Here is a 23,738-nt window from a genome sequence, read left to right as displayed (position 1 = left end):
AGAGATAAGTGAACATCTGAATTGTGTAAAAAGTGCGTCGCTTCATCAGTGAACCTGAGATGCTGCAAGACTACTACAAGTAAAAGTGTGGAGCAGCCCAGAGTTGAGGTACTTATATTACGAATACGAATAGTTATTTTAATTATTGATTGATAATTCAAGGTGGTACATATAAATCCGAACTTTTGTTCTTGAATAACATGCAATGCATTAATATTGAACTAGGCAACAGTAATAATTAATTTTTAAACTGAAAAGCCAATGTATTAAATTTATTCAAATATTCTGTTTTGTTTTTTACAGATTTAAGCAGAGACTTCCGAGTAACTTTTCTATTTCTCGGCAACGTGGGTGAGTTTGCATGTGTTAGGTTACGGGTATTTCCCTGGGATTCCTCAGTCACGTGGCGTGGCGGTAACAATTGTTACACAAATCTTCGATTTCTTAGTTGCTTGGATAGGCTCATTCACGATCGCAACGTGCTTGACTTTCAGCCAAATAATTTTTATTTTTTTGGCAATTTCATTTACCGTAGCTTGCAAGTTAGAAATTTTACACGTTGCTAAAAGTGGAATGAGCATCGCGACAGGTAACCATCGCTTACTCGGCACTCGCGAGATCGAATTGTTTTGCAACCGATGTAATAGTCTACGTTTGAATTTACCGATGATGTCGTGTAAGTGGTGGGTTAACCTGAGGTTTGAACATATTCAATTATTTACAATATTGTTAAATCGATCAAATTTCAAAGTCTGGCATAACGTAACGTAATCCAATTGCATCTTATATTATATATAATTTTCAATCTTTTAACAGCCATCAAGTATTGATCAACTGCAGACTTAGCTCGCTTAGAAAAATGCTAATTGGCATACAGGATGTACTAATCAATTTTACAAAAGGTTAATGTACCGATAGTCTGCCAACATTTACTAAAATAATACGTACAATACTAAAGTTGGTGAGATACAACCGCGATACTGTATTCTAAGTAGGCAGACTACGATACAAAAACATTTTGCTCCCTACAGATAACCAATGAAAATGTAAGTCAATGACCACGGCGCAAATGATAAAGAATGATGTGTGTTGGAAAAAATGGAGTATCGTCTAGATCGAATATAGGTAACCGGGTAGGTAGGTGTACGTTTTGGGATCCGTCGCGGAGTTTATGCATGTGTGTGTGATAGTCTCTCTTTTCCGTTGGGTGGTTACGTTGGGAAACAGGCAAGGGTAGGAAGGTCGCGATGTACCGCGATGTTACTAACTTTTGTAATCCACAGGGTCAAACGATCACAGAAATTTTGTCTCAAAATACTCCGTATTCGAGGTTTTCGACCATTTGTAAGCATTTGAATATTAACGAGATTGAATGTTCCATTTCTTTTCACTCTGCAACTATTTTTCAATCGTTATTCAACTCAATTATTTAGTCATTACCGATCACTATTCCATTCAATTGATCTCTGTGATCGTCGGCATGGGCAAAACGCATCTCTGGACCATCTATAGCGTTCCGTGGTACGCTAGATGGGGAGAGATGCTGAGCTCGAAGACGTCGCGTCGAAGAGGACCGCCGACCGTCACGCCACACAATAATGCATGCCCTCCAACCTCCCTCCCGATTTCGATTCGAATTGTAATCTGAGAACAACAATCCGCATAGCAATGTATCGAATTCAAAAAGATGCAGATGTGGATTGGGGTTCTACGGAAGTTTTCGGAGAAGTCCCAGATATTCCAAATGTTTTGACAGTTTAATCTGTCGCGCCTTTTTGCGCGTAGATTAATCACGAGAATTGGACGCAGCCTTTTGCGCGTAAATTAATAACGGGAATCGGACACGCCTTTTTGCGCGTCGATTTTGCAAACGGTGTATAAAAAAGTTATGCACTTTCGACGTACTGATCTTTCACCTCTTCGGTTAATTTTTTGACGAATAATAATATTTTCAAGTTCCACAGCGCCTTTTGCGCGTGGACTTGATACCCTTCAGTTATGAGAGAAAGCGCGAAATTTGAAAGCCGACGCTGAACGCGCATGAACAAAATAATCCCGGTAGTGCGTACTAGTATTGAAGAACCTTGGCGTAAGTATTTATGAAATATATCTGAAATGTACAGAAATACTCGTTTAACTGATCGTATTATTTTCTGTTTCAGGGTAACAAAACTAATTTTTTAATAAATGCACTGAGAGCTATAAAATGTTCAGTTGAAAAAGATATTCACTTTAACAATTCAAAGCAAAAAGAGATGTCGATTCAAAAAGTTTAGAATTTTTTTTTTCATCAATACAATTGATAATTGAAGCAATTAATATTAAGGTGAATGTCATGTTGGACTCGACTCATTTATTATTAGTGTGTATGTGATCGTGCTAACCATACTTTCGTCTGTTTCAGCTAATAAAACCATTTTCTGTTTCAGCTAACCAAACTTTTTGTGTGTTTCAGCTAACCAAACTTTTTGTCTGTTTCAGCTAATCAAACCTTTTGTATGTTTCAGCTAAGCATATTTTCTGTCTATTTCAGCTAGATAAAACTTTTAAGATTGTTTCAGTTAACCAAAACTTTTGTCTGTTACAGCTAATCAAACCTTTTGTCTATTTCAGCTCATTAAACTTTCTGTCTCTTTCAGCTAATCAAACCTTTTATTTGTTTCAGCTAATCGAACCCTTTGTCTAATTTCAGCTAATCAAACTTTTTGTCCGTTTCAGCTAATCAAATCTTTCGTCTGTTTCAGCTAATCAATCTTTTTGTCCATTTCATCTAATCAAACCTTTCGTCTGTTTCAGCTAATAAAACCATTTTCTGTTTCAGCTAACCAAACTTTTTGTGTGTTTCAGCTAACCAAACTTTTTGTCTGTTTCAGCTAATCAAACCTTTTGTATGTTTCAGCTAAGCATATTTTCTGTCTATTTCAGCTAGATAAAACTTTTAAGATTGTTTCAGTTAACCAAAACTTTTGTCTGTTACAGCTAATCAAACCTTTTGTCTATTTCAGCTCATTAAACTTTCTGTCTCTTTCAGCTAATCAAACCTTTTATTTGTTTCAGCTAATCGAACCCTTTGTCTAATTTCAGCTAATCAAACTTTTTGTCCGTTTCAGCTAATCAAATCTTTCGTCTGTTTCAGCTAATCAATCTTTTTGTCCATTTCAGCTAATCAAACCTTTTGTCTGTTTCAGCTAATCAAACTTTTTGTCCATTTCAGTCAGTTGAACGTTCTGTCTCTTTCAGCTAATCAAACTTTTTGTCTGTTTCTGCTGATCAAAACGTTTGTCTGTTTCAGCTAATCAAACTTTCTGTCTCTTTCAGCTAATCGAACTTTTTGACTGTTTCGGATAATGAAATTTTCTGTACATTTCAACTTATTAATTTGTTTCTTTTTTCGTTAATTATATTTTTTACTCATCAAAGCTAAGTATATTTTTGTCTCTATCGATATATGTCACTAATTATATTTTTATCTGTTCTAGGTAACTGAGTTTTATTGACTATATTGACAAATTAAAACACATATGAACTGAAAAATTTCGAACAAACTGCGAATATACGCGAGTACAAATTGACTTGGAAAAACAATTTACCATAATTGACGTGTGAAAAATAGTCATCTGGAATTTTTTGAAGAACGTAAGATCGATCTTGCAAGTATTCTCCGTGGAGTAGGCCTACTGGGGATACCACGTAAAAAAAAACACGCCGGGTGTTCTACCGCTTGCGGTGGTGTGGAAACGAGCACAAGTGAATTCATTTTCACTGGTCAAATACTAACATATTGTAGTTTTTCAAAGGACAATTTTATTCTTGCGTAGAGTTAACTCATTGTCAATAAAACTCACGCCTCGATAATGTAGAACGCATGCGGGGAATCGTAATACTTTCGGATTTCTCTAGTTTACTCAGAGTGAATTCTACGTAAATACATTTATCTTTTTGATAAATTTCGTTTCTTAATTATAGTCAACAAGTTGCATATACCTTTGGCAATTTAGTAACTCATTAACGTTTTAACAATGTCTCCTCTTCACTTTGTGAAATTCTTCTACCTAAGTCTGCAAAATTTGCAAATTCTGGATGCGGAGATCTATGTTAATACTTCAACAGATCAAAATATTGTCTCAGAAAAAACCAATGGATTATGGGAAGCAGAACACCCTTGCAGCTTCCGAAAGGTCTTACAACTTTTTATCCGTATTTGTTTAACAGAGAATTCGGAAAATTCATCTTTAAGTGATATCAGTCGTTAGTTTCTGATATTCTATATATAGTATTATTACACAATTGTATCCTCTGGGTAATATTATTATTAAGGGTTACCAGAAAAGTGCTAAAATTCCGGATAAAATAGTATCGACGTTGTCGGGAATACGTATTATCAAACTCGAAATTTCTAACAATCAACACGGGCATGTTTCACGTGATTAATGTCAACTACCGACATTTTAAATAACGCGCTTCACGTCCGATTCAGTGTCGCTTCTATTGTTGTTGTTTTTTTTGTCCGTGCTTTGCCGTGCTTGTAATTCATCAACTGCACAATGCGTGCTATTTACGTTCTGCCGTTTGTATTCTCACGTTAAACTTTCTTTCGCTAAATTATGAAATTTGAAATTGCTTGAGATGGTGAACACAATATCTATGCACTCAACCAGTTAGAATTCATCATTGTCAGACCTCAAGTAAGATATTACTGTAAGTATAGTTGCAGTGTGTATTTGTAAGAGGTTATGTTACCAGCTCGATAAGTTCAAACTTGTAACTTTGTTGACGCGAACCACGAACGTGAAATATTATTAATTCAAGAATCTGTCGTGCGGCACAGAATGTCAGAAATCAACGAAGAGCGTGAAAAACAACTTCAAGACTTGAATAGCTTCATTCAGTTGTCTTACGAACAACTAACCAGTGTTGTATCTTCGCTAGGCTGGACCATAGAGAGCATTTCAAACGAGGTATCTCAGTTTTTGTTTCTTTCAAATGATATTTGACACTTCACACGTTTCTGAATTTCTGGAAATTCACTTAATTCAGAGCCAGACCACTGTTGCTTGCCCGTTTGATAATGGTCATCGAGTCAAGGAAGCTAGTCTTGGAAAGCATTTGGAAAAATGTCAATGGAAAGCTGAAGGGTACACGGAATATGATTTACCCCTCTCAGAGCCTTGCCCATCTGTTGATCCTTCATCTTCCATTAAATTTGGTAACAAAACTCGAACTGATATGCTTATAGATGCCTTTTTGTTTCTAAGAAACAGTTGTTCTAAATTTATTATTTGTAGATGAACATCTGCAGGATGAGGTATTGCTAAAAGCTCGCGAACAAGATCCTACAATGCATACAGGTTAGTGGTATACATTTTATATCTTCCATTTCTCTCTCATAATAATAATGTATCATCCAAATCCGTTTATCGCTATTAATTTACAACAATGACTCAATATGATGATGCCCCAACTCAGCTTATAGGTATATTAAATATTGCAATTTTTTCCAGAAGTATATCAGTGTTGTCCTTGGATTGTGCTCAATATATCCTTTTTGATATCCTTTTTATAAAGAAAAATGGACAATAACGTGCTATTTCTTGTCTGAGAAAGATGTAAATAATTATTTAGCATTGACCAGTCACGCAAAAAAAAAATTGTAAAAAATTTGCTTTATACATGACGTCATGTTTCTCAATCAAATATTCTGATGCTATCGCAACAGCAGCAGGTATCGGTGACAGATTAATTCCTCGAACATCGGACAGACTCACAGCAAGTTTCACTAGCGATGAGAGAAAAGCTGTTTACGATTACGTTATAGCCAACACAATTACGCCTGACATTGGATGTGACATTGCTGATATGAATAACGTGTGAGTTGAATAATATTTCATCAAACATGATGTTTATTTCTAAGAATAAATGATAACGTTACATTATTTTATTCAGAACCAAGAAAGACAAAGATTCTCCAAAAACTTCCCTCCTTGAGTTACTAGCACAGGAACGTAATTTGAAACGAAGAAGAGCCAAGCATCGAGGTGTTCATACAAACAAAAAATCTCAAGTTGAAATATTACGAGAAGTGATCAATCAACAGATGGAAATGTATGAAGAGTACATCACTAATTCCTTAATAAAAATAGAGCCCAAGTCTTCTGTTAAATTGGAAGCAAGTTCGTCAGATTTTCACACCGATTTTGATAAGAAAAATCTAGGAAATAAATATTCCTCCGAGTGGCCGAGAAAAAGCTCCACTAAAAGTGACAAAAAGAAGAACTTTTATGCGTTTTCGCCGGGCAAAAAATCCCCCACACAGAATAATGACCTCGATTGTGTCAAGAGAAGAAACAGGTCTCTGTCCCGAGGTAGTGAAAGACAACAGCACCACTCCAGACACACGAGAGGTCGTTCAAAGGAAAGGAGTCGGCACCAGGATGTGAGTCGTAGATACCGAAGAAGGGAAGAAAAATCGTGGAACAAGGGAGAAAATAATTATCAAACAGAGGAGGATAAAACGAAGGAACGAAAAAAACGAGGTCGGTCGCGGGAAAGGAGTGAAAAATATGTTGAGAAATCACGGCGACATGAAAAATATGATGGTGGTTATTTCTACAAGCATCAGCGTGTACGTGATACGTCTAAAAATTCGAAGAAAAACCCTTGATTATATCTCTTCATCATTTACGAGCATTGAATTAGATTCGACATTTGATCATTATTACGACTGTACATTTAGTTAAGAAACAAAGTCGAATCAATAACTAAAGAACGAGGGATAAAAATATGGCAATAAAATTGTTTTAAGTCAGATCCGAATTCAAGTTTCACCTGTATGATAACAGTATCATCCGTACTTTGTCAACAGTTTTTGATCGATGTAATCTCATTTTATCAGCCTTATTCTAGGCAACCCGACGTACTGCAATGGTAATGACTGCAACCAACAGCATCTGATGCAAACTTCAGGTAGATCCTAGAATCACGGGTCGCGTTTATTGTCGAGGTTGAGGACTCTTGAGTTCAAAACTTCGAACGTTGTGTTGACGTGTTTGTGCTAAAGAATGGATTCAACGTTAAATAAAAGTGGTAAAAAACACAGCACTCCTGTCTTGTATCAAAAAAATTTAGAACTATATTTTCCACTATCCGAAATACGATCGGGAGATACATCAACCTTGCGTGATGCGATTTATAGCGACTCGGACGATGGCGAGCGAAAATCAAAACAAACGCGCAGAAGAAGACTGATTCAAAACACCAATTTGTACGCTAAAATCAACAAGATTAACTCGAGCTCTGATTCTGAATATGAAACTTTCTATGAATGCGAAATAAATTCTTCGAATAACGAACGGCAGGTCACCAGCCTACTTCATAAGAAGACAGAAAATTTTTACGAAAGCACACAGTCTGATACGGATGTCACAATCCCACAAGTCGTTATTGCATCTCCTCAGCCTGGGGAATTATTTTACTCTCCAATGCAAGATATTCGCAAACACTATGGCGAATCGTTAAACTATCAGTCCAATGAATCACCACTGCATTTACAATATTGGAATTCTCCTAAGTTTCAGAGGCGTAGGTATTAGTTCTGCAGTTTTGCAATTCATAGAATACATTTGTTAAAATGTCTTGCGTCCCAGCACCTAACGTCTTGTTGTTCTCAGAATTTCAAGATCCTAGGCAGTACAGAAGCTATTCTGGACCTGGAAGAAAAGAGCGGTTGAGCCCATCTAAAATCTCATTTTCCCCCAAGTGGGCAAACCCTGTCCCATCCAAATACAGTTCACCGAGTCAAATCCCACCTGTAGTTTGTGCACAGCCAAAAACTTCACCTATTTATGAAACGAGACGTGGTAGCTCTGGATCTGGTTCAAAGGATTCACATTGGAATCGCTGCAAAATGCTTATAGCTCCGTTTCCTGAGAAAAAAAAACGTGTGGTGCGTGGGAACAGAAAAAAAGAGGAGTCGTATGATTCGAAGAAGGAAAGCTGTGGATCAGTTTCAATGATACCAGTTGGGGCTAGGAAGCGGAGTGATAAGCGTAAGCTTCCAATTCAATCTAGTACACATACATCTTGTGATAATTTATTGTTGGGATCACCACTTCAAAAGACCAGCAAAATGGACCAACGGCATCGTACAGCTGATCAAAATCACAAAGGCGAAAGCTTGAAAAATGATAGCAGTTCCAGTTCATCAGAGGCAATTATATCCCATCCTCAGAAATCAACAATTCAAGTCATATCAAATATCAAGATAACAGATGGGCGATATGAAAATTTCTTAAAAAAACTCTACTCTAAACTTGATTGAATCAGAGCTAATCACAAATCTATTCTGACTTAAAATAAATGGGTTGTTATTACAAATATTAAAAAAAAAATTATATTCATATCAAAATTCATGATCAACTAAAAATCTGGTTTATTTTGTGTATCTTTTTTTTTGTGGAAATTATTTTGTTTAATTTTCAAGGGTAATTGTTAATCGTTATGTGAAAAGAAGTTGAATATAATATATTTATTTTTTCAATGTAAGTGTAACAAACATCTACCTGGTTTTGTATATGCACTTATTTTAAGTTCTCTTGCTTTTGATTATAATAGCTGTAACTTGGCTTCCGTGAACACTTATTAGCAGCCTTGTGTATGGGAGGTTGCCAGTAAAATTTAAAATAATTAGTAAAAACTGGCTGTGAAAATTATACTTGTCGGTAATGTAACGTTTGAGCCAAAATTGTATGGCAAAGAGTCTTCCCATTTCTTGCAGTTCCTCAAAACTCAAAACTCAAAACTTGTGCGCAAATCATTTGTGTAGTTGCTGATTGGCGATATTGTTTCCAGTTTATGATAGAACTGTGCATTTTACACTCTTTCAAAAACGACCTATGTATTTAATCTTACATCTCTATAACTTGTTTTATGCCCTATACAACGAGTTCTGTTGGAATATTCATAATGAAGTAATGAATGATTAGTCACTCATTCAGGCAAAGGTACTTTCAACATTCACATAACTAAAAATCCTGAATAATATAATAATTATTTATTTAATTATAACGTACTTAAAACCTGTGTGAGACACAGATAGATAATATAAAATATTAAAATTTCAAACGTTACATGTATTATATGTTTCGAATTGAAACTAGTATTGAAAAATAATATTTATATATTTACGAATAGAAATATTAATAATATGAGTTTTATCTCTACGATTAGTGATGAGCATTGATATAATTAGGCAATATATCCATAACAATCTAAGTTATAATGCATCATGTTTGTATTTGAAATTGCTGTACAGAGTAAAATTTTGTTTATCATCAAACTGAAAACAAGTTGTCGAACATTTGGTGGAACCTTTGATAGGATTATGTCAAAAAGTACGGAATATGAACCGAATTTAGTTCAGGGTCAGAAAAGAATTGCTAATCGTAAATGGGACAATCAAATCACTGGAAAAGTACTGGCAAAAATGTTCGTGATCTAGAAAGATTATTATGAAAAATGTGATGTTACGTCAATGATGTCATACTAAATAGAATATCCGATGCAATTATGAATTTTTTTGGCACCTATTTCGGCTTTCTAATTTATTTGCTGACATATTACCATTCCTAACTTTAACCAAAGTACGTGGTTTCCACAAATAGTTTAGCGCAAATTTGATAGACACGTACTAGTATCAATACACAAGCTTTACATTTAGATTCACGTACGTAACGTTGAAAGTAAGATTACTTATATCGCCTCTAACAATTTATGATATTAATTCAACACATGGCTATGATAATTTCGAACGTATTCTCAGTTATCTTATGTTGCCAAGTGTTCAGAAGCGAATGAATGAGAGGAATTACTTTTATTGATATAAGTTTGTATTGTATATCACTGTAAACTTCTGTATCATTTTCTAAACTGTTGTTTTTCTTCTCCATATAAAATAAAATAAAAGTAAATTTTGTAATAAACTAACCAATGAATTTTTCAGTTACGTATCGTAACGATTAGGTAAGTTTTATATTTATCATTATAATAGATGTATTATTACTGATAATAAACTACACACAGGGCACAGGAAAACAAATTCGAACTCACTGGTGATGAGACAAATTAACGACAACAGAGTCAGGGCGGCTAGGTAGTCTAGTGGAGTAAGGCTCCGGTCAAGCATCTCTAGATGCCAGGTTTGATTCCTGGCTCCGTTGTTAATTTTTCGAATTTACATTCTTTCGATAATAAACTACGTTGGTCGACAACCAGCCGAGTTGCAGTAGCAATAGGTATATCTTACTAGATAATCCGATTGATTCCCTAAGCACAAAAAGCTGGGTATAGAACATCACTAATAAGAATACAGCATTTTATAGTTGCGGTATACCACTGACTGTGTAATGTTAAATAATAATAAATAATAATAATAATAATGGCACAGCTAAAACAACAACTTTGCAATACACGTGCAACACGGTACTAAGCTCAGACAACACCAGCAAGTGGCTAATTCACTAATTAAGTGAAACATTTGATGGTTCAATAACGGTTATAAAGACTGTAAGTGAATTCCAGGCGCATTTACGTCTTTTAGATGGATAGATCAAGATGTATAAATATCCAAAAGTCTTTTGTCAATATGATGTCAAGATAATTCAATTCTTTTTACGATTCTTTTGAGCTCTTGGCATCTTTCGACCCTCGAGAAGTATCCTTATAATCTTTTTGCTGTTCCCTAGGCTCTCTGGAATCCCTGTCCTTAAAATCTCTCTGTGAACGTTGGCCTCGATACTTGCGATTTCCCTCACAATAATAGCTGCCACTGTTATGGTAGCCTCGTGGTCTATGTTGAAACGACGGATAACTGAAGCTTTCAGCTTTGTTTGTGCTGCTGCGGAGCTGTGGTAAGACCGTACCTCCTCCATTTGCAGAATCCTGTCCTTGTTTGTCGTGGCGACCGCGACCTCTGTACTCAGAATTGTGGTCAAAGCTGAATGAAAAAAAGTAACTTATCGATAGTAAGACGCTTATGACTTTCCCCTTGAACTAGTATTATAGAATTTCAAACAGTAAACACCTGTTATTTCCTCTAGAGCTGTGATACCAGTAACTTTGATTGTGCAATGGTGGAAATCTGTGAGAATTTTGGTCCTGTCCTCCCCCTCCACTGCCACCCCCGCCTTGTCCTCGACTTCGATGTCCGTTACTCCCATGATTACGTCCACTTGTGTTTCCATTACTTTTATTTGCTGTTGCCTTCATGGCAGCTATTTCTCTTCGCTGATCTTCGTTTTCCCGACGTAAGCAAAGCACCATTGCTTCTGCATCTTCTAAGCGCGCGGCAAGGTCTGCTTGAAAAGCTTGCACGCCACTCCCTACTTGAACACCAACTTCTGCAGCAGCTGGCTTCTCTGCCAAACGCTGTAGCGAATCTAATTTCCTGAAATAATACGAAGCTTATATAAACTTCTTTCTCACTGAATCACAGTGTAATTTTTAGCTTGGTTTTCAGAAGCAAACTAATGTCATTTACTTTTTCTCCTGGTCAACAATTCCAATCAAGTATTGATTTTGCGATTTTGCTTCTTGAAGAGAGACTTTCAGGTCTTGAAGATCACGTTCCAAAAGTTCAACTTGAAGAGAAGAAACATTTACGGAACCTGGGCTGCCCTGAAAGTTTTAACGATTTGTCACATTTATATTTGATTTTACTTTTACCTAACATGTCAAAATGTCTTTTGCAAATACTAAACGTTACTAATATTTTTACAGACCTTGGACTTGGCAAATCCTGCTACAGTATCTTCCGGAGATGAAGGGTTGCTGACAGTGTTCACTGGACCATTTGAAAATACAAGTTGAAACTGCAAATCTGGTGAAATGGAGAAACTGGGATGAAAGAAATATCTTATGAGATCCAATGAGTGATGGACGAAAAAGGGCCTCTTGTCGCCAACAAACCTCTGTTTCTTTGACGCAGTGTTTCTACTTCCTTTTGCAAGGCAACTAGTATTGCTTGATGTTGCTCCTGCAGAAATTTCATGTTTTGCTCAAGCTGAGCTGCTCTATCTCCGCTCTCATTTGTTTGCTTGTGATGTACAGCCAACTCATTTCTGTTGGCCACTGCAACGAGTTCAGCATGAGGCTTCTTTGTCTGTATCAAAAGTTTTAAAAGTATGAAGTATTAGTAGTATTAGCACTCAGAATTTTTCTACATTCTCTAGATGCAAATAAAATTACCGGAGAGACAAAAGATGCAGTGAAATAAACGAATAGGAGACTTACTTGTGCAAAAGGTACTGTCGGCAGTTTAACGAGAACCTTAGACGTCATCGCTATGATTATTGTTTTCTTTTAAATGAATTTGTCAGAGGGTTAGCAAACTTTTTAAATCTGCAACGCGACCACATCCAATTTTGAATCCAACGAAATCATGTCGAGGAGTATAGAGAATTTGAATCTAACAAGGCCTTGATTGATTCATATGTTATCGTTGCTGCATTCACGCGTTGAGAAAGTCTTTATTATTTTCAACCTGTAAGTAATAGCTGTTAAAGTCTCTATCTTATAATGAGTTTGTCATGCAAAAATATTAAAGTAATTAAGATATCCTGAAGAGATTGGTGCTGTGACAAAGAATGTGCAAAAATAATTATGTCAAGTCGAATTACAAAATTATAAATACGTTTTGACATCTTTGTGACGATACGGCAAAAATTTTGATACCTGTGAGCAGAACAGGTAAGTAAATACATAAATACATACATGTATGTAAATGAAATCTTGACAAAAGTATAAAAAAAAAAAAAAAAATGCAAACAAAGAAAATTATCCAACAACAAAACGTCTCTCAAAAGAATTGTCAAGTCTACTGAATTCGCCTGTACCTAGTTATGTTGGAAAATAGTCTGTTGCACTGCTCGTTTTCTTTGCCTCTTTTATTTATACTTTTTACTTTTTGGCACGACGTACGTTTTCTGTGATACGCGATACGATCTGTAACGAATAAAACACCGGGTTCTGTGACAGACTAGCACAATGCTGGAATCCTCGCGCCTTGAATAAACGAGGATTGAAAATGCCGAAAGTATTGATCCGGGCAAACTCAGTTCTCGTCGACACAAGGGGACGACTGGGCACTACTGTTTGCCAACTCCCGATCTATCGCCCCTAATTTCTAACGTAGACTAAAGTGATTAGAAATAAATTAAAAAAAAAAAAAAATGTCTACCATATAGTCTGCACGAAGATGATCACTTTTATTTCAAAGCATATGTTATATTTTTTTAAATAAAACTGCTAAAGATCGGGTGAACAATCGTTTATCGGGGATTCCCGTTCAGTCGATCGGAAAACAAGAACGTTGATTGGCTATCGAACGGGGTGGTAGTTGATTCATGGGGTGACGTAGTTAGATGGTAAAAAGTTTTAGTCTAGTTTCACGATCTGTGTAGAGTCTTTTACGTTCGCGGGTTTACGTAAACAAGAGAATTTTTATTTTATTTTCCAACACACACCTGTCACTCGAAGCAGCGTATTTTTACCGCACGTTAATCGACGAAAATATATTTTTTCTTTCGGTTTAGACAATTTGATATTCACCATTTACGAACAGAGACCTGATGTCATTTAATTACCCCCTGAAGGTTTCTACGCGCGAGGTGTAACGATTTATAAGTATGTCATTCCTACTAAAATCTATGGAGCAGTTCAATTATCTCAGCAACAAGGAGAGGGAGAATTTTTTCTTATCCGAAGATGATGACGAAGATGAATTTGACTTCAAGGTAGACTTAATTGCAATTCACTCTAGAACGATATTTGTTTTAATTTTTTACGACTTGGCAATTCTTTCACGTGCCTCGGACTTGGAACGCCTCATCAACTGACCATTGATAAGGGAAATAAGTAACTAATGCTCTGTTTCCACCCCACACAGTATGTTCCTGCGAGTCAGTTCAAAAATGTTGTGAAAAATGTAAGGAGACAGAAAATTAAAATGAACGATGAACGGAAATGGAACTCATTTGTGAAAGAACAGCAATCGCTAGAGGAATCAGAGAACATACTGACCAACTTAGATCCTCTGGCGATGAGGAACATCAAAGAATTTCTGCGCGAGAATGTTGGCAATGTTGATAGGGAGCTGAAGAGGCTCGAAGAAGATGCTATGCCTGAAATAAATCAAATTTTCAAAAGCGTCGACACTGTAAAGAAGCCACAGACTCACACTGTGGTAGGTATCAATAGGTCTTCATCGAGAAATCCAATGCACAATTCAATCTTAGTGATAAAATAACGTTTCAGGTACAGGCATTGGTGAAAGCACCAACGACAAAGGAAACTGGTACAGGAAGTTCGAATGTCTTACTTACTATTCCAGAAGAGCATAATCTGCATAACACGCGCAGCAAATTGGACAAGCCGAAGCCCAAGCATGAAAACAACACCAGGAAGTCATCCTCAGATCATATGGTACTGAGAAAAAATCAATCAAGGAAATTGCTCCATGTAATGGATGATTCGGAGTATAATTCCAGCCCAGAGCAGAGCCCAGATAGAGTCAGTGATAAGGCAGAAGATTTTTATGCGAGACGGGATCCAATAGTAGTCCAAAGAGTTCTTGCTATTCAAAAAAAGATTTCCTCGGTGTTAGATGAGATTTCATTCCAATTGGACAGAATTCCGCTTCCAGATGGCGACAGAGATCTTTCTCGGAGACTCCAGCGTGTTGCTGAATTTTCCGTTAGATTTTCCAGATATTATTTGTACGACTTGGGAAGACAAATAACAGACATGCAGCAACACATTCGCGCTATGTCCCCTAATGCGCGACCAAGACCCTGTCAAAGGAGCGTTGCCTTTCATCTTCAAGCCATTAGTCAGAAGTTGATCACTGCGCATCAGATATTACTTCAAGGTTTGAGTGCTTATTGCAAGCATATACCGACTTCCATTGTTAAGGGACACCCCGGCAAGCTGAAAGAAATCCTGCAGGTGGTAATGGACCTGAAAGATATCTGCAACAAGGTTAACATTACCTCGGAGCATTATGGATCTGGAGATGCAGATATGCAGCCGCTTGTGAGTTGTCACATTCGTTTTTAGTATTTGCCAAATTATGCATGAAAGCCTTGCAGATGTTTTCGGTAATAATGATCTCTTGTGTTGACTGAATAAATTTAGATCAATGAGACTCATAAAAAGTGTGGCGTCATTCTCTCAAAGCTGCAATTGAAAGGCCTTGGATCAGACGATTCACAATTAATGAGTCATACAACCCCATCTACAACAGCTGCTGCACAAACATCTTCACGATCCAGACGAAGGTGTAAACAAAAACGATTATCTAGTCGGCTCAGCATGTATAGCACGGAAGCAAATGTTCCAAAGACACACACCACCCGAAGATCAAGTAAGTTAAACATAATTACAATGAAGATTAAATCAGACTACAAATGAATGGAGTGATATTTACGGTAAAGTCTAAGTGATTTATCCAACGTCTTATCTCCTTCCCCCAAATTTTTACAGGCACGTGCTTTTTGAAGGAAAAAAAATACTCCAATACAAGTTCAAAGTTTATGCAGTACAATCGTTTAGCAACTCCTAAGCAACCAAATCCGAGTCCTGCAACTGTTAAATCGTTGCCCAAAGAAATAACTAGAATTCATCCTCAAAAAGTAAGACGTCCTCAGAAGGAGGATAATATCAGAACAATGATGGACATGTTACCACCGGCAGACTCTGATGTTGTAAGCAAAAATCGCTCAACAAATTAGATTCTCCTATTACAGGTGATGGATCAGTACCTTCCATAATGTTTATTTCATTATCCAGAGTAGCAGTATTGATGTAGTGCCGATGAACAGATATTTGTGTACGAACTTGGTGACTGAAAAACCTGAAATGCCTCGACAGTTCTCTACGAGACCCAAAATTCCATCACATAGGACAACTAGTAAAGAATTGCAGAAGGTAAAAAACAGCAAAACACTTATGGACGATCAAGAGTTGACCAAAAGAGTTACCATGATCACAGACGAACACTTATCATCGCTGGTACCTGTTATCGCTGATCTCATGTCTGTGATTACAAGCAAGGTGAAATCTTTGGATGGTTAAATTATATTTTACTAGGATTTTTCCGTAAATTTAACTTGATAAAAAAAGGAAAGTTTTCGTCATAAACTTTTTATTTTTGCAGCAAAACGACTTTGAAATAAGGCCGGTATCATCAACTTCAATGGAAACGCTTTTGGAATTCTTACAAAAATATCAATCCCCACAAAGTGAAGCGACAAAACCAACATCGCTCAGTTGCAATCGGTATTTTTTATTCTTACTTTATCAAATAAAATTCCTTGTCTCATGAATTGCATGTAACGAGTTTAGAACATATTTTTGAATAGATCCAAAGAAATCAGAAGTGGTTCGAAGAATATGCAGTTAATATGTGTGCCGTATGACGAGGAAAAGGATAAGGAATCGAAATGCAGTGATTACCCTTGTGAAATAAATTTGGAATGCTTGGACGAGACATCAGAAGTTCCTGAAGAAGTGACGACCATTAATTTATTCAATATAGAAACTAATTTAAAAGTATTATTGATAAGTTGCACATTTATTCCAATTTACAGGAAACCACGCTCAGAATAGTTACTTCTACTCACGACATAAAGAAAAGCCCAGTGCAACTAATAGCACCTGTATCATTGGATTTTATAATTTCTGAATACCATCACAGATACAAATCCTTTATTCAGGCTAGTCCTATGTATTTGAGCAATACGAACAACAAACCGTGGGATGTTGTTGCATGGTAAATACGACTGAATGACATATTTTACGTTATAGATTAAGTTCGTTCAAAGATCCAAATCAGTCGAATTTCAATTTAATTCCCTCTTTGTTTTCTCTTTGATCCAGGATCGCTGACAAGCTTGTGGATGAATTGATAGCTGAAATATCTAAGGAACTTCAAATGGATAATATTATAAAGAAAATGTTTGATTTAGAATTTCAGGAGTTCTAGCAGCTAAGCAATTCTGTGCACGTGGAAAGATAACTGGAGAGTGGAAGCGATGTAGAAAAAGAACAATGCGAATTCTGAGGAATTGTTAAAAAATTACTAACTTTTGTACCATCATTTTACTTTTTTGTAAATAAACTATTATGTTTTCCATTTAATGCGTGAAATAAAATGTAACTGTTAAGACCTCTTGCCAAAAATTGAAATTTCGCGGGTCATTGTTAGAAAAACAAAGAAACGGCAGTTTACGATTTTTGAAACATTTGAAACTCGTAATTCGATCAATCGATGTCCGCACGTTGAGCGTATTCAAATGTTTTTCTTGAAGTTCGAATAATATTTCGCTGTTCGAACGCCGATTATTATTCGAAAGTGAATAGAACCCTCAGGAATAAAGAATATTTCAGATTCTTGATTAAAAACTTTAGATAGAGCAATTGAAAAAGTCCTTGAGTAATAATGGCTGGAGTACATAGATTAACATTAAGCTCCTTGCAACCAGAAATAAAAAATTCCTTAATCATTGGTATAATAATCAGTAAGCAGGAAGTAAAGATATTCCAAGCGAAAAATACGAGCTGTAAGTAAGCTTTTATTATCATTATCATCACAAATATTTGATTCAGTTATTCGCGGAGTTTAATTTTGTTCCATATGTTTTCCATAAGGTGTTTCAATATTTTACCACATCATAAAATAATTGATCAGCCTTGACGTTTTTATTACAGTCAGTACAGGGGAAAGAGGCGTGTGGAACTTCACACTGAGAGATTCCGTCATAGATTTTGCCAATGTGACAGTATGGGGAAGCAAAGAGTACATCGAAGGATTGTACGCAAATTTTCGTATAGGACAAGTTGGTTTGTACATATTGTTCGAAGAAATGATTAGACAGTATCTCGACAAGATTTTTTTTCAAAAAGTTTTATTTCTTCAAACGTTACAGTTGAATTGGTTAATCCAAAAATCAGTCTGCGTCAGGGCAACGACAGGGGAGAAATGTTTGTTCCATCTGTCTCGTCTCAATTCAATATTACCCTGAATCAAGGAACTTCGGATATGCACATCCACAATTCCCCAGATCGGGCTAAGTACGTTAGTTTGCTCACGCTACCGACAAAAAATCTTAATCAAATACAGCCGTTGGATGCTGTTATGAAGAATATTGAACAAATGAAAAATGAGCATGTCGATATCATGGTCGTTCTCATGTCGGTAAGTGCACCAAGCAGAAAATAAATCACATTCCATTGTAGCGCTTCATAGAAGAATATTTGATAGGCACAAGTTAATAATTGACTCGAATTTTGCGATGCCCACCTACTTAGTTGCACATACACCTGTAAGTAATTTTTTCAGATGACTCCAATGCGCCAGTTAACAACAAAAGATGGAAGAGATACAGTGTGTCGTGATATTGATGTAAATGATGGTTCTATCGAGGCTTCAGTGAACCTACGTATTTGGGGAATTGACTGGGTAGAGAGGGCAGAATTCTGGCAAACCCGCCACACTGTCCTACTCCTAGCAGATGTCCTCATTACTTTCAACACGTTCAAGAAAAAGATGGCTTTAACAATCGGCACGTAAAAGGCCACGAGCAAACATTACCTAATGTGAATAATATCTGTACATCAGAGTTGCATTTAATATTATAATTTTTTTTGCTTTTCTCAGGAAGGAAAACTTTGATTACGGAAAATCCCAATGTTTCTCAAGCTCAAATCGTTAGGGCTGCGATTCGACATTTACCCGAACAACCTCTGATATCTGGAACTTCAGAAACTAACCGTAATCAATCTTATTATTGTTGTTGAAGCCTTATACAATTACAATGAAATTTTATGGAAATAAAAATGTTTCCATGATTATTTTGAACTATTCTAGCAAGCAGTGTCACAAATTTGATGACTGTGCGACAGATTTGTGAGAAAGTGGAACACAACGAATCCAATGTTGAACAAGTACTGTTCACAGCTCTTATTCATGTAGTCATTAACCAGATGAATTTTGAACATAAATCTGTTGTGTCGACAAAGTGGCAAGTACTTTTGCTTCAATGTAATCCACGTAACATCCAAACGATTTTTACTAAAGATTCATTGTTTATGTTTCTAGTGCGCTATGTAAGAAATGGGTACAGCCTGATAAGGAGTCTTGCTTGAATCCCAATTGTCCATGCGGCAATGGGACACGAACGCCTGAAAATGTGTCCCATTTCAACTTCAAGTTGAACGTAAGCGATCATACCGGACACCTCGTTGGTTGTAGATTAATTGGTGTTGCTGCTGAGGATTTTCTCAAGTGCACTGTTCAAGATTTCAAGGTAAGACGACTTGTCGATAATTGAAAAGGTAAAATTTAATACAAATTTAAAATATTTTGGTTCAGGGAATGTCTTTGAAAGAGCGGGACGAACTGAAGTGGCACTGTCTGCTGGAAAAGTGCAGCATTGTACTGCAAGTTGTTGGCCCGACAGCTTCGTGGCCTTCACCTGTATATAATGTCCTGTCAGTGAAACGGCTTGAAGAAAATATGCGACCTGGAGAAAATGCAAGCACCAGTGGATTATATTCTTAAACAGAGAGTGCAAAAAACTTGTTAACCAACGAAAAAATTTTGAGAATGGACAGTTTCAATAATTGATTCAATAACCGATCGTATAAGAAATGACAAAATATTTATTCGTATTTTTTTTTTTAGTACATATATATTCTTCAATACATAATAATACTTTCCTGAAATATTGAATACATATATACTCAACGTTTTGATTTGATTTTGAACCTGAAAGTAATCACTTGTTTCAGCAGTAGAGGTTTAGGCAAATTCCGTATCAATTATGGTATATAATACATAATAGTCTTTCAATGTATTAAATGTAGCTTACTGGATACTCTGGTGTAGATCTGTAATATTGTAGTTAAAGTTACAAAATTGGCGTGTGGAGTTCTTCTGGATGAAATGGAACATTCCTAATATTTCCTGGTAGTACCATTGGGACCACTTTTATGCGAAAGTCGTAAGGAAGAAAATCTTGACAGAATTTATAGAAATCGTTTCTAGTTTTTATTATTCCCAGATGAGCCATTTCTTTTATTAAATCCTGTACATTTTCCTTATAGTTTTCATATTTTTTACGTCTGATTACCAGTGATACAACGTCACTTAATAAAGTAATAAACTTTTCAGACCGAATCCTGGCTTTGAGTTTGTATTTGGGTTCCATTTGTTTCCACAAAAATTTATACAAGTGGTTGGTAGCCCATAGTTTGGGTCTTGGAAGCTTTGGTCTTTTATATACTTTTCCATCCACAATATAAGCTTTGTTAGGTTCCACTAATGGTGTTTTACGCTGGTTTCTGATAGGATTCTTCTGGCTTGCCAATTTTTCTGAATTAGTAACAGCAGCCCTCGGCTTTGCAGTCTTTATAAAGTAGGATTCAATTCCACTGTTCTGTGGCAAACCAAATTTCTTCTTCAATTGTTCAAGTGCACCTTTTAGGCGAGCCGCTTTTTCAGGATCTGTTTGAGTACTCAGTTGCGCTCTCTGTGACAAATCAAGATGCTGAGTTGATTCTCTTTCATTGTGAGAATCAGAGCCTGTGTTTTTTTCTATAACATCTTGAGCAGCGCTAGTGGCTCCAAAGTTCCTTTCAGAGCTGCTTTTATTTTTGTTGCTGGAGAATAGTCCCTTACTTTTTCTTGTCGTATCGCCATTGATTTTCGGCAATGATTTAGAAACTTCCCCTACGTTCTGTTTATCTTTCCAGCTAGTGTTCACACTAGGCTGAAATTCGTCATTTCCAGAAATTTCTTGCAGCTCAGGCAGCTTTGATGAACTACGTGTGACTACTTTTGTAAGACTGACAGAACTCTCGGAGATAACTTCATCTCTAGTAATATCTTCACGATCTTCCTCTTCATCAGAAGTTATCATTAATCTAATGTTGGATCGCTCCTCTCTTATTTCATGATCGTATAGAGAATTCCTGTTACTTGCAGCATGTGACTGGCTAGCAAATTCTTCTGGGCCAGCGTTGCTTTTGCTTCTAGATTGATGGATTGGTAATCTTGGTGATGGACGTACTGGCGTGTCTTCATCGTAGTTTCTAGTCATGGATTGTCTCTCAAAATCAGACTTTTCTGATTCGTACCTCGAACGTGTACGAGTATCAATTTTTTCACCTTCAGGGGTCTCAGAGTAAACAGGAGAACTGGAAGATTCCAAGGCTTGTGCAAACATTTGTTCCTGATTACTTTTTCGCTTTTTACGAAGAAAAGTCCCCCGTGATTTCTCGATACTGTCTTCTGAATGTAAATCCCTTTGTGGTGCCAGAATGTTGCTTTGTGAACCTGTCGAAAAAATTAATTGTCCAACGTCGATAGATGTGAAGATTATTAGATTAGTTAGATTACTCGAACTTTGTATAAAATGCCTTTCATATTGATTCCCACAACCCATGAAACTGTAGTATCAGACTTTGATTTAATAAAAAGATTTAAAGTTTACCTATGATTTGAGATGGCTGAGTGCCAGATTCAGTAATTACTTCATTTTGATTTGACTTCACTACCCCTTTATTTGAAGACCGATCACTCAGCTGTTCGTCTTCACTTTCATCGTTTAATAATTCAGAAAAATTCAGTGTTTTTCTCTTCCTAGTTGCTGTAAAGATGGTATGCTTCTTACGGGGTGATTTTGCTTGTGGAGATTTCGAAGTCCGCGAACTGATATCTACAATCAAATGAGAATGTAGAAAATTACATTTACGAACATTTTCAATACCAATAATTTAGATTTCACCTGCCCAACTGCTCAAAAAATAGCTCTATACCTGTAATTGTTTCCTTCTGAATTGACTTCACCACCCCTTCATTCGAAGACTGATCACCCAGTTGTTCGTCTTCACTTTTATCATTTAATAGTTCAGAAAAATTTGGTGTTTTTCTCTTCCTAGTTGCTGTAAAGGTGGTACGCTTCTTACGGGGTGATTTTACTTTTGGAGATTCTGAAACTCGCGAACTGATATCTACAACCAAATGAGAATGTAGAATATCATATTTACGAACATTTTCAATACAAATAATTTAAATTTCACCTGCCCAACTGCTCAAAAAATAGCTCTATACCTGTAATTGTTTCCTTCTGATTTGACTTCACCACATCTTCATTTGAAGACTGATCACCTAGCTGTTCGTCTTCACTTTCATCAGTCAATAATTCAGAAAAATTCGGTATTTTTCTCTTCCTAGTTGCTGTAAAGATGGTTCGCTTCTTACGGGGTGATTTTACTTGTGGAGATTCCAAAACCCGCGAGCTGACATCTATGACCAAATAAAAATGTAAAAAATTACATTCATGAAGATTTTCAACATCAATAATTTAAATTTCACCTGCCCAGTTGCTCATAAAATAGCTGTTTACCTGTTGATGAATTGTTCTGTAACTCATTGCGGTTCTGTGACGATGGACGTTTTAATTTCAATGTTTCTGCACTGTTAATAGACAGATTACTGTGATGGGCCACTATATTTTCATGAGGTGAGCTACTAATCGAATGCGATTCTTCTAATACATTTTCAAAAACATTGGGCAAATTGTTTTCAGGATTTTCATTAAGGTTCTCAGACACTCCTATTGGCGTAACTTGTCTTCTTTTTTTGAACGGCAGCTTCCGGACCTTTTCTATACTTTTACTAGTATCAGAAGTCGATGGGGAGACACTTGTGTCTTGCTTATCTCTGTCCTGAGTGGACCGATCACCCTTTTCAGAACTAATTGATACTTTTGATGATTCTAGTACATCAGAAAAAACATTCTTCTGTAAGCTCTCTCGCTTATTATGACGCAGTCTAGACTTCTGCTTAATCAGACTTTCGTCTATGGATGAAACATTCGAGATGTCTGAATCTGGCACATGGTTTTCTGGAATTGATAATTTAATTATGACACTCAAACAAGTTTGCTTTATTATAACAGTTCTTCAAGTATTGCATGTGCAGTCAACTCTAAGGAATGGTAACCATGGAGTGCCTTGTAGTGAAATCAACTGCATTTAGTTACAAGCAAGGCTGTAGAAGTATTTATAAACTTGGGCTTACTCGACACATGGCTTTTATTCCTGGCAGCGGTAGATTGAACGCGCTTATGGGGTAGAATATCTGGTGTGTTATCGAGATCCTTCCACCAGGACTTTCGCAGCGGTGTTAAATCGGGCTCAGAATTTGAATCAAGTGTCGTTACCTCATTTTGAATTGCACTGAAGCGCTTTGATGGACGTATGCTTACGGAATTATTTTCCAATTCTCGAAACCACAATGGATTACCTTAAGATACAAAGTTTCGTTCTGATGTGAAGTCACCGAGGGATGATAGTTGTTTAGTATAAAGTGACTGTCAAATCAACTCACCTTCATCGTCAATGTCGACGTTTGAATCGGAATCGAGTACGCCAGAAATTTCACTCTGAAAGCTTTGCCTGGTACGTCGTCGTGAACTTCGACGGTCCGAATATCGCTTAGACATCTCCAAGTTTTTATCTAACGTTTTCGTCAAGTTTTCACGGTAAGATAAGCTTTTGATCGAATACAACGTTTTTACGTAATTTCAAACATTGTTTTCCTTCAGCTGAGTGATTTGCGAGCACTTGCGCACATGGAAAAAATCTGGGTGTAGATGGTTGACAGTATTTGTAAACTAATG

General features: G+C 36.5%; 5 protein-coding genes across 10 annotated transcripts; 3 read left to right on the top strand and 2 right to left on the bottom strand.

Moving 5' to 3' along the window:
• The first annotated feature begins 4,508 nt into the window (after positions 1–4,508).
• On the top strand, positions 4,509–9,981 carry LOC107225583 (U11/U12 small nuclear ribonucleoprotein 48 kDa protein). 4 transcript variants are annotated; one of them, XR_006904096.1, is made up of 7 exons: positions 4,509–4,698; positions 4,829–4,958; positions 5,038–5,206; positions 5,286–5,348; positions 5,717–5,867; positions 5,944–7,578; positions 7,668–9,981. XR_006904096.1 is itself a non-coding variant. In XM_046738502.1 (6 exons), exons 2-6 carry the CDS (start codon positions 4,830–4,832, stop codon positions 6,659–6,661), a joined length of 1,227 nt encoding a protein of 408 aa, XP_046594458.1. In that variant the 5' UTR covers positions 4,509–4,698; position 4,829; the 3' UTR covers positions 6,662–9,981. The 4 variants fall into 4 exon arrangements, 3 of the variants coding, with proteins under 3 accessions (XP_046594458.1, XP_046594456.1, XP_046594457.1); XM_046738502.1 differs by having other exon boundaries at positions 5,720–5,867; positions 5,944–9,981; XM_046738500.1 differs by having other exon boundaries at positions 5,944–9,981.
• LOC107225593 lies at positions 9,585–14,161 on the bottom strand. Of its 2 annotated transcripts, none has more exons than XM_046738504.1 (7): positions 14,074–14,161; positions 12,286–12,535; positions 11,962–12,154; positions 11,775–11,872; positions 11,534–11,670; positions 11,078–11,440; positions 9,585–10,990 (listed from the first exon to the last, which is right to left on the bottom strand). In XM_046738504.1, exons 2-7 carry the CDS (start codon positions 12,331–12,333, stop codon positions 10,666–10,668), a joined length of 1,164 nt encoding a protein of 387 aa, XP_046594460.1. In that variant the 5' UTR covers positions 12,334–12,535; positions 14,074–14,161; the 3' UTR covers positions 9,585–10,665. The 2 variants fall into 2 exon arrangements, with proteins under 2 accessions (XP_046594460.1, XP_015521595.1); XM_015666109.2 differs by lacking the exon at positions 14,074–14,161 and adding an exon at positions 12,888–13,145.
• On the top strand, positions 13,216–17,190 carry LOC107225592. Its single transcript, XM_015666108.2, has 11 exons — positions 13,216–13,418; positions 13,647–13,787; positions 13,940–14,236; positions 14,308–15,084; positions 15,187–15,415; positions 15,535–15,755; positions 15,841–16,104; positions 16,208–16,329; positions 16,413–16,560; positions 16,641–16,822; positions 16,930–17,190. Exons 2-11 carry the CDS (start codon positions 13,680–13,682, stop codon positions 17,033–17,035), a joined length of 2,454 nt encoding a protein of 817 aa, XP_015521594.1. The 5' UTR covers positions 13,216–13,418; positions 13,647–13,679; the 3' UTR covers positions 17,036–17,190.
• Positions 17,191–17,256: 66 nt separating this feature from the next.
• Positions 17,257–20,047, top strand: LOC107225585 (meiosis-specific with OB domain-containing protein). The gene is made up of 8 exons (XM_015666097.2): positions 17,257–17,612; positions 17,761–17,892; positions 17,979–18,247; positions 18,392–18,614; positions 18,710–18,823; positions 18,920–19,073; positions 19,151–19,358; positions 19,424–20,047. The coding sequence occupies exons 1-8, from the start codon at positions 17,492–17,494 to the stop codon at positions 19,610–19,612; spliced, it is 1,410 nt and encodes a 469-aa protein (XP_015521583.1). The 5' UTR covers positions 17,257–17,491; the 3' UTR covers positions 19,613–20,047.
• On the bottom strand, positions 19,771–23,701 carry LOC107225598. 2 transcript variants are annotated; one of them, XM_015666117.2, is made up of 7 exons: positions 23,447–23,701; positions 23,138–23,362; positions 22,461–22,961; positions 22,166–22,360; positions 21,871–22,065; positions 21,546–21,770; positions 19,772–21,388 (listed from the first exon to the last, which is right to left on the bottom strand). In XM_015666117.2, exons 1-7 carry the CDS (start codon positions 23,559–23,561, stop codon positions 19,962–19,964), a joined length of 2,883 nt encoding a protein of 960 aa, XP_015521603.1. In that variant the 5' UTR covers positions 23,562–23,701; the 3' UTR covers positions 19,772–19,961. The 2 variants fall into 2 exon arrangements, with proteins under 2 accessions (XP_015521604.1, XP_015521603.1); XM_015666118.2 differs by lacking the exon at positions 21,871–22,065 and having other exon boundaries at positions 19,771–21,388.
• Between the last annotated feature and the right edge of the window lie 37 nt (positions 23,702–23,738).

The sequence above is a fragment of the Neodiprion lecontei genome, chromosome 4 (assembly GCF_021901455.1).
Source record: "Neodiprion lecontei isolate iyNeoLeco1 chromosome 4, iyNeoLeco1.1, whole genome shotgun sequence".
NCBI lineage: Eukaryota > Metazoa > Arthropoda > Insecta > Hymenoptera > Diprionidae > Neodiprion > Neodiprion lecontei.
This window is presented reverse-complemented; position numbering and strand designations above follow the sequence as displayed.

Excerpts from the sequence above, each read along its gene's own strand:
- LOC107225592 (XM_015666108.2), top strand. The coding sequence starts at position 13,680 with ATGTCATTCCTACTAAAATCTATGGAGCAGTTCAATTATCTCAGCAAC. Across the intron at positions 13,788-13,939 it reads AAGATGAATTTGACTTCAAG|TATGTTCCTGCGAGTCAGTT; the intron begins GTAGACTTAATT and ends CACCCCACACAG. Across the intron at positions 16,330-16,412 it reads ACATCGCTCAGTTGCAATCG|ATCCAAAGAAATCAGAAGTG; the intron begins GTATTTTTTATT and ends ATTTTTGAATAG.
- LOC107225585 (XM_015666097.2), top strand. The coding sequence starts at position 17,492 with ATGGCTGGAGTACATAGATTAACATTAAGCTCCTTGCAACCAGAAATA. Across the intron at positions 17,613-17,760 it reads CCAAGCGAAAAATACGAGCT|TCAGTACAGGGGAAAGAGGC; the intron begins GTAAGTAAGCTT and ends TTTTTATTACAG. Across the intron at positions 19,074-19,150 it reads TCTGTTGTGTCGACAAAGTG|TGCGCTATGTAAGAAATGGG; the intron begins GCAAGTACTTTT and ends TTATGTTTCTAG.
- LOC107225593 (XM_046738504.1), bottom strand. The coding sequence starts at position 12,333 with ATGACGTCTAAGGTTCTCGTTAAACTGCCGACAGTACCTTTTGCACAA. Across the intron at positions 11,671-11,774 it reads CAGGATTTGCCAAGTCCAAG|GGCAGCCCAGGTTCCGTAAA; the intron begins GTCTGTAAAAAT and ends TAAAACTTTCAG. Across the intron at positions 10,991-11,077 it reads AGCTCTAGAGGAAATAACAG|CTTTGACCACAATTCTGAGT; the intron begins GTGTTTACTGTT and ends TTTTTCATTCAG.
- LOC107225598 (XM_015666117.2), bottom strand. The coding sequence starts at position 23,561 with ATGTCTAAGCGATATTCGGACCGTCGAAGTTCACGACGACGTACCAGG. Across the intron at positions 22,361-22,460 it reads ACAGAACAATTCATCAACAG|ATGTCAGCTCGCGGGTTTTG; the intron begins GTAAACAGCTAT and ends ATTTGGTCATAG. Across the intron at positions 22,066-22,165 it reads TCAGAAGGAAACAATTACAG|ATATCAGTTCGCGAGTTTCA; the intron begins GTATAGAGCTAT and ends ATTTGGTTGTAG.
- LOC107225583 (XM_046738500.1), top strand. The coding sequence starts at position 4,830 with ATGTCAGAAATCAACGAAGAGCGTGAAAAACAACTTCAAGACTTGAAT. Across the intron at positions 4,959-5,037 it reads TAGAGAGCATTTCAAACGAG|AGCCAGACCACTGTTGCTTG; the intron begins GTATCTCAGTTT and ends CACTTAATTCAG. Across the intron at positions 5,868-5,943 it reads ATTGCTGATATGAATAACGT|AACCAAGAAAGACAAAGATT; the intron begins GTGAGTTGAATA and ends TATTTTATTCAG.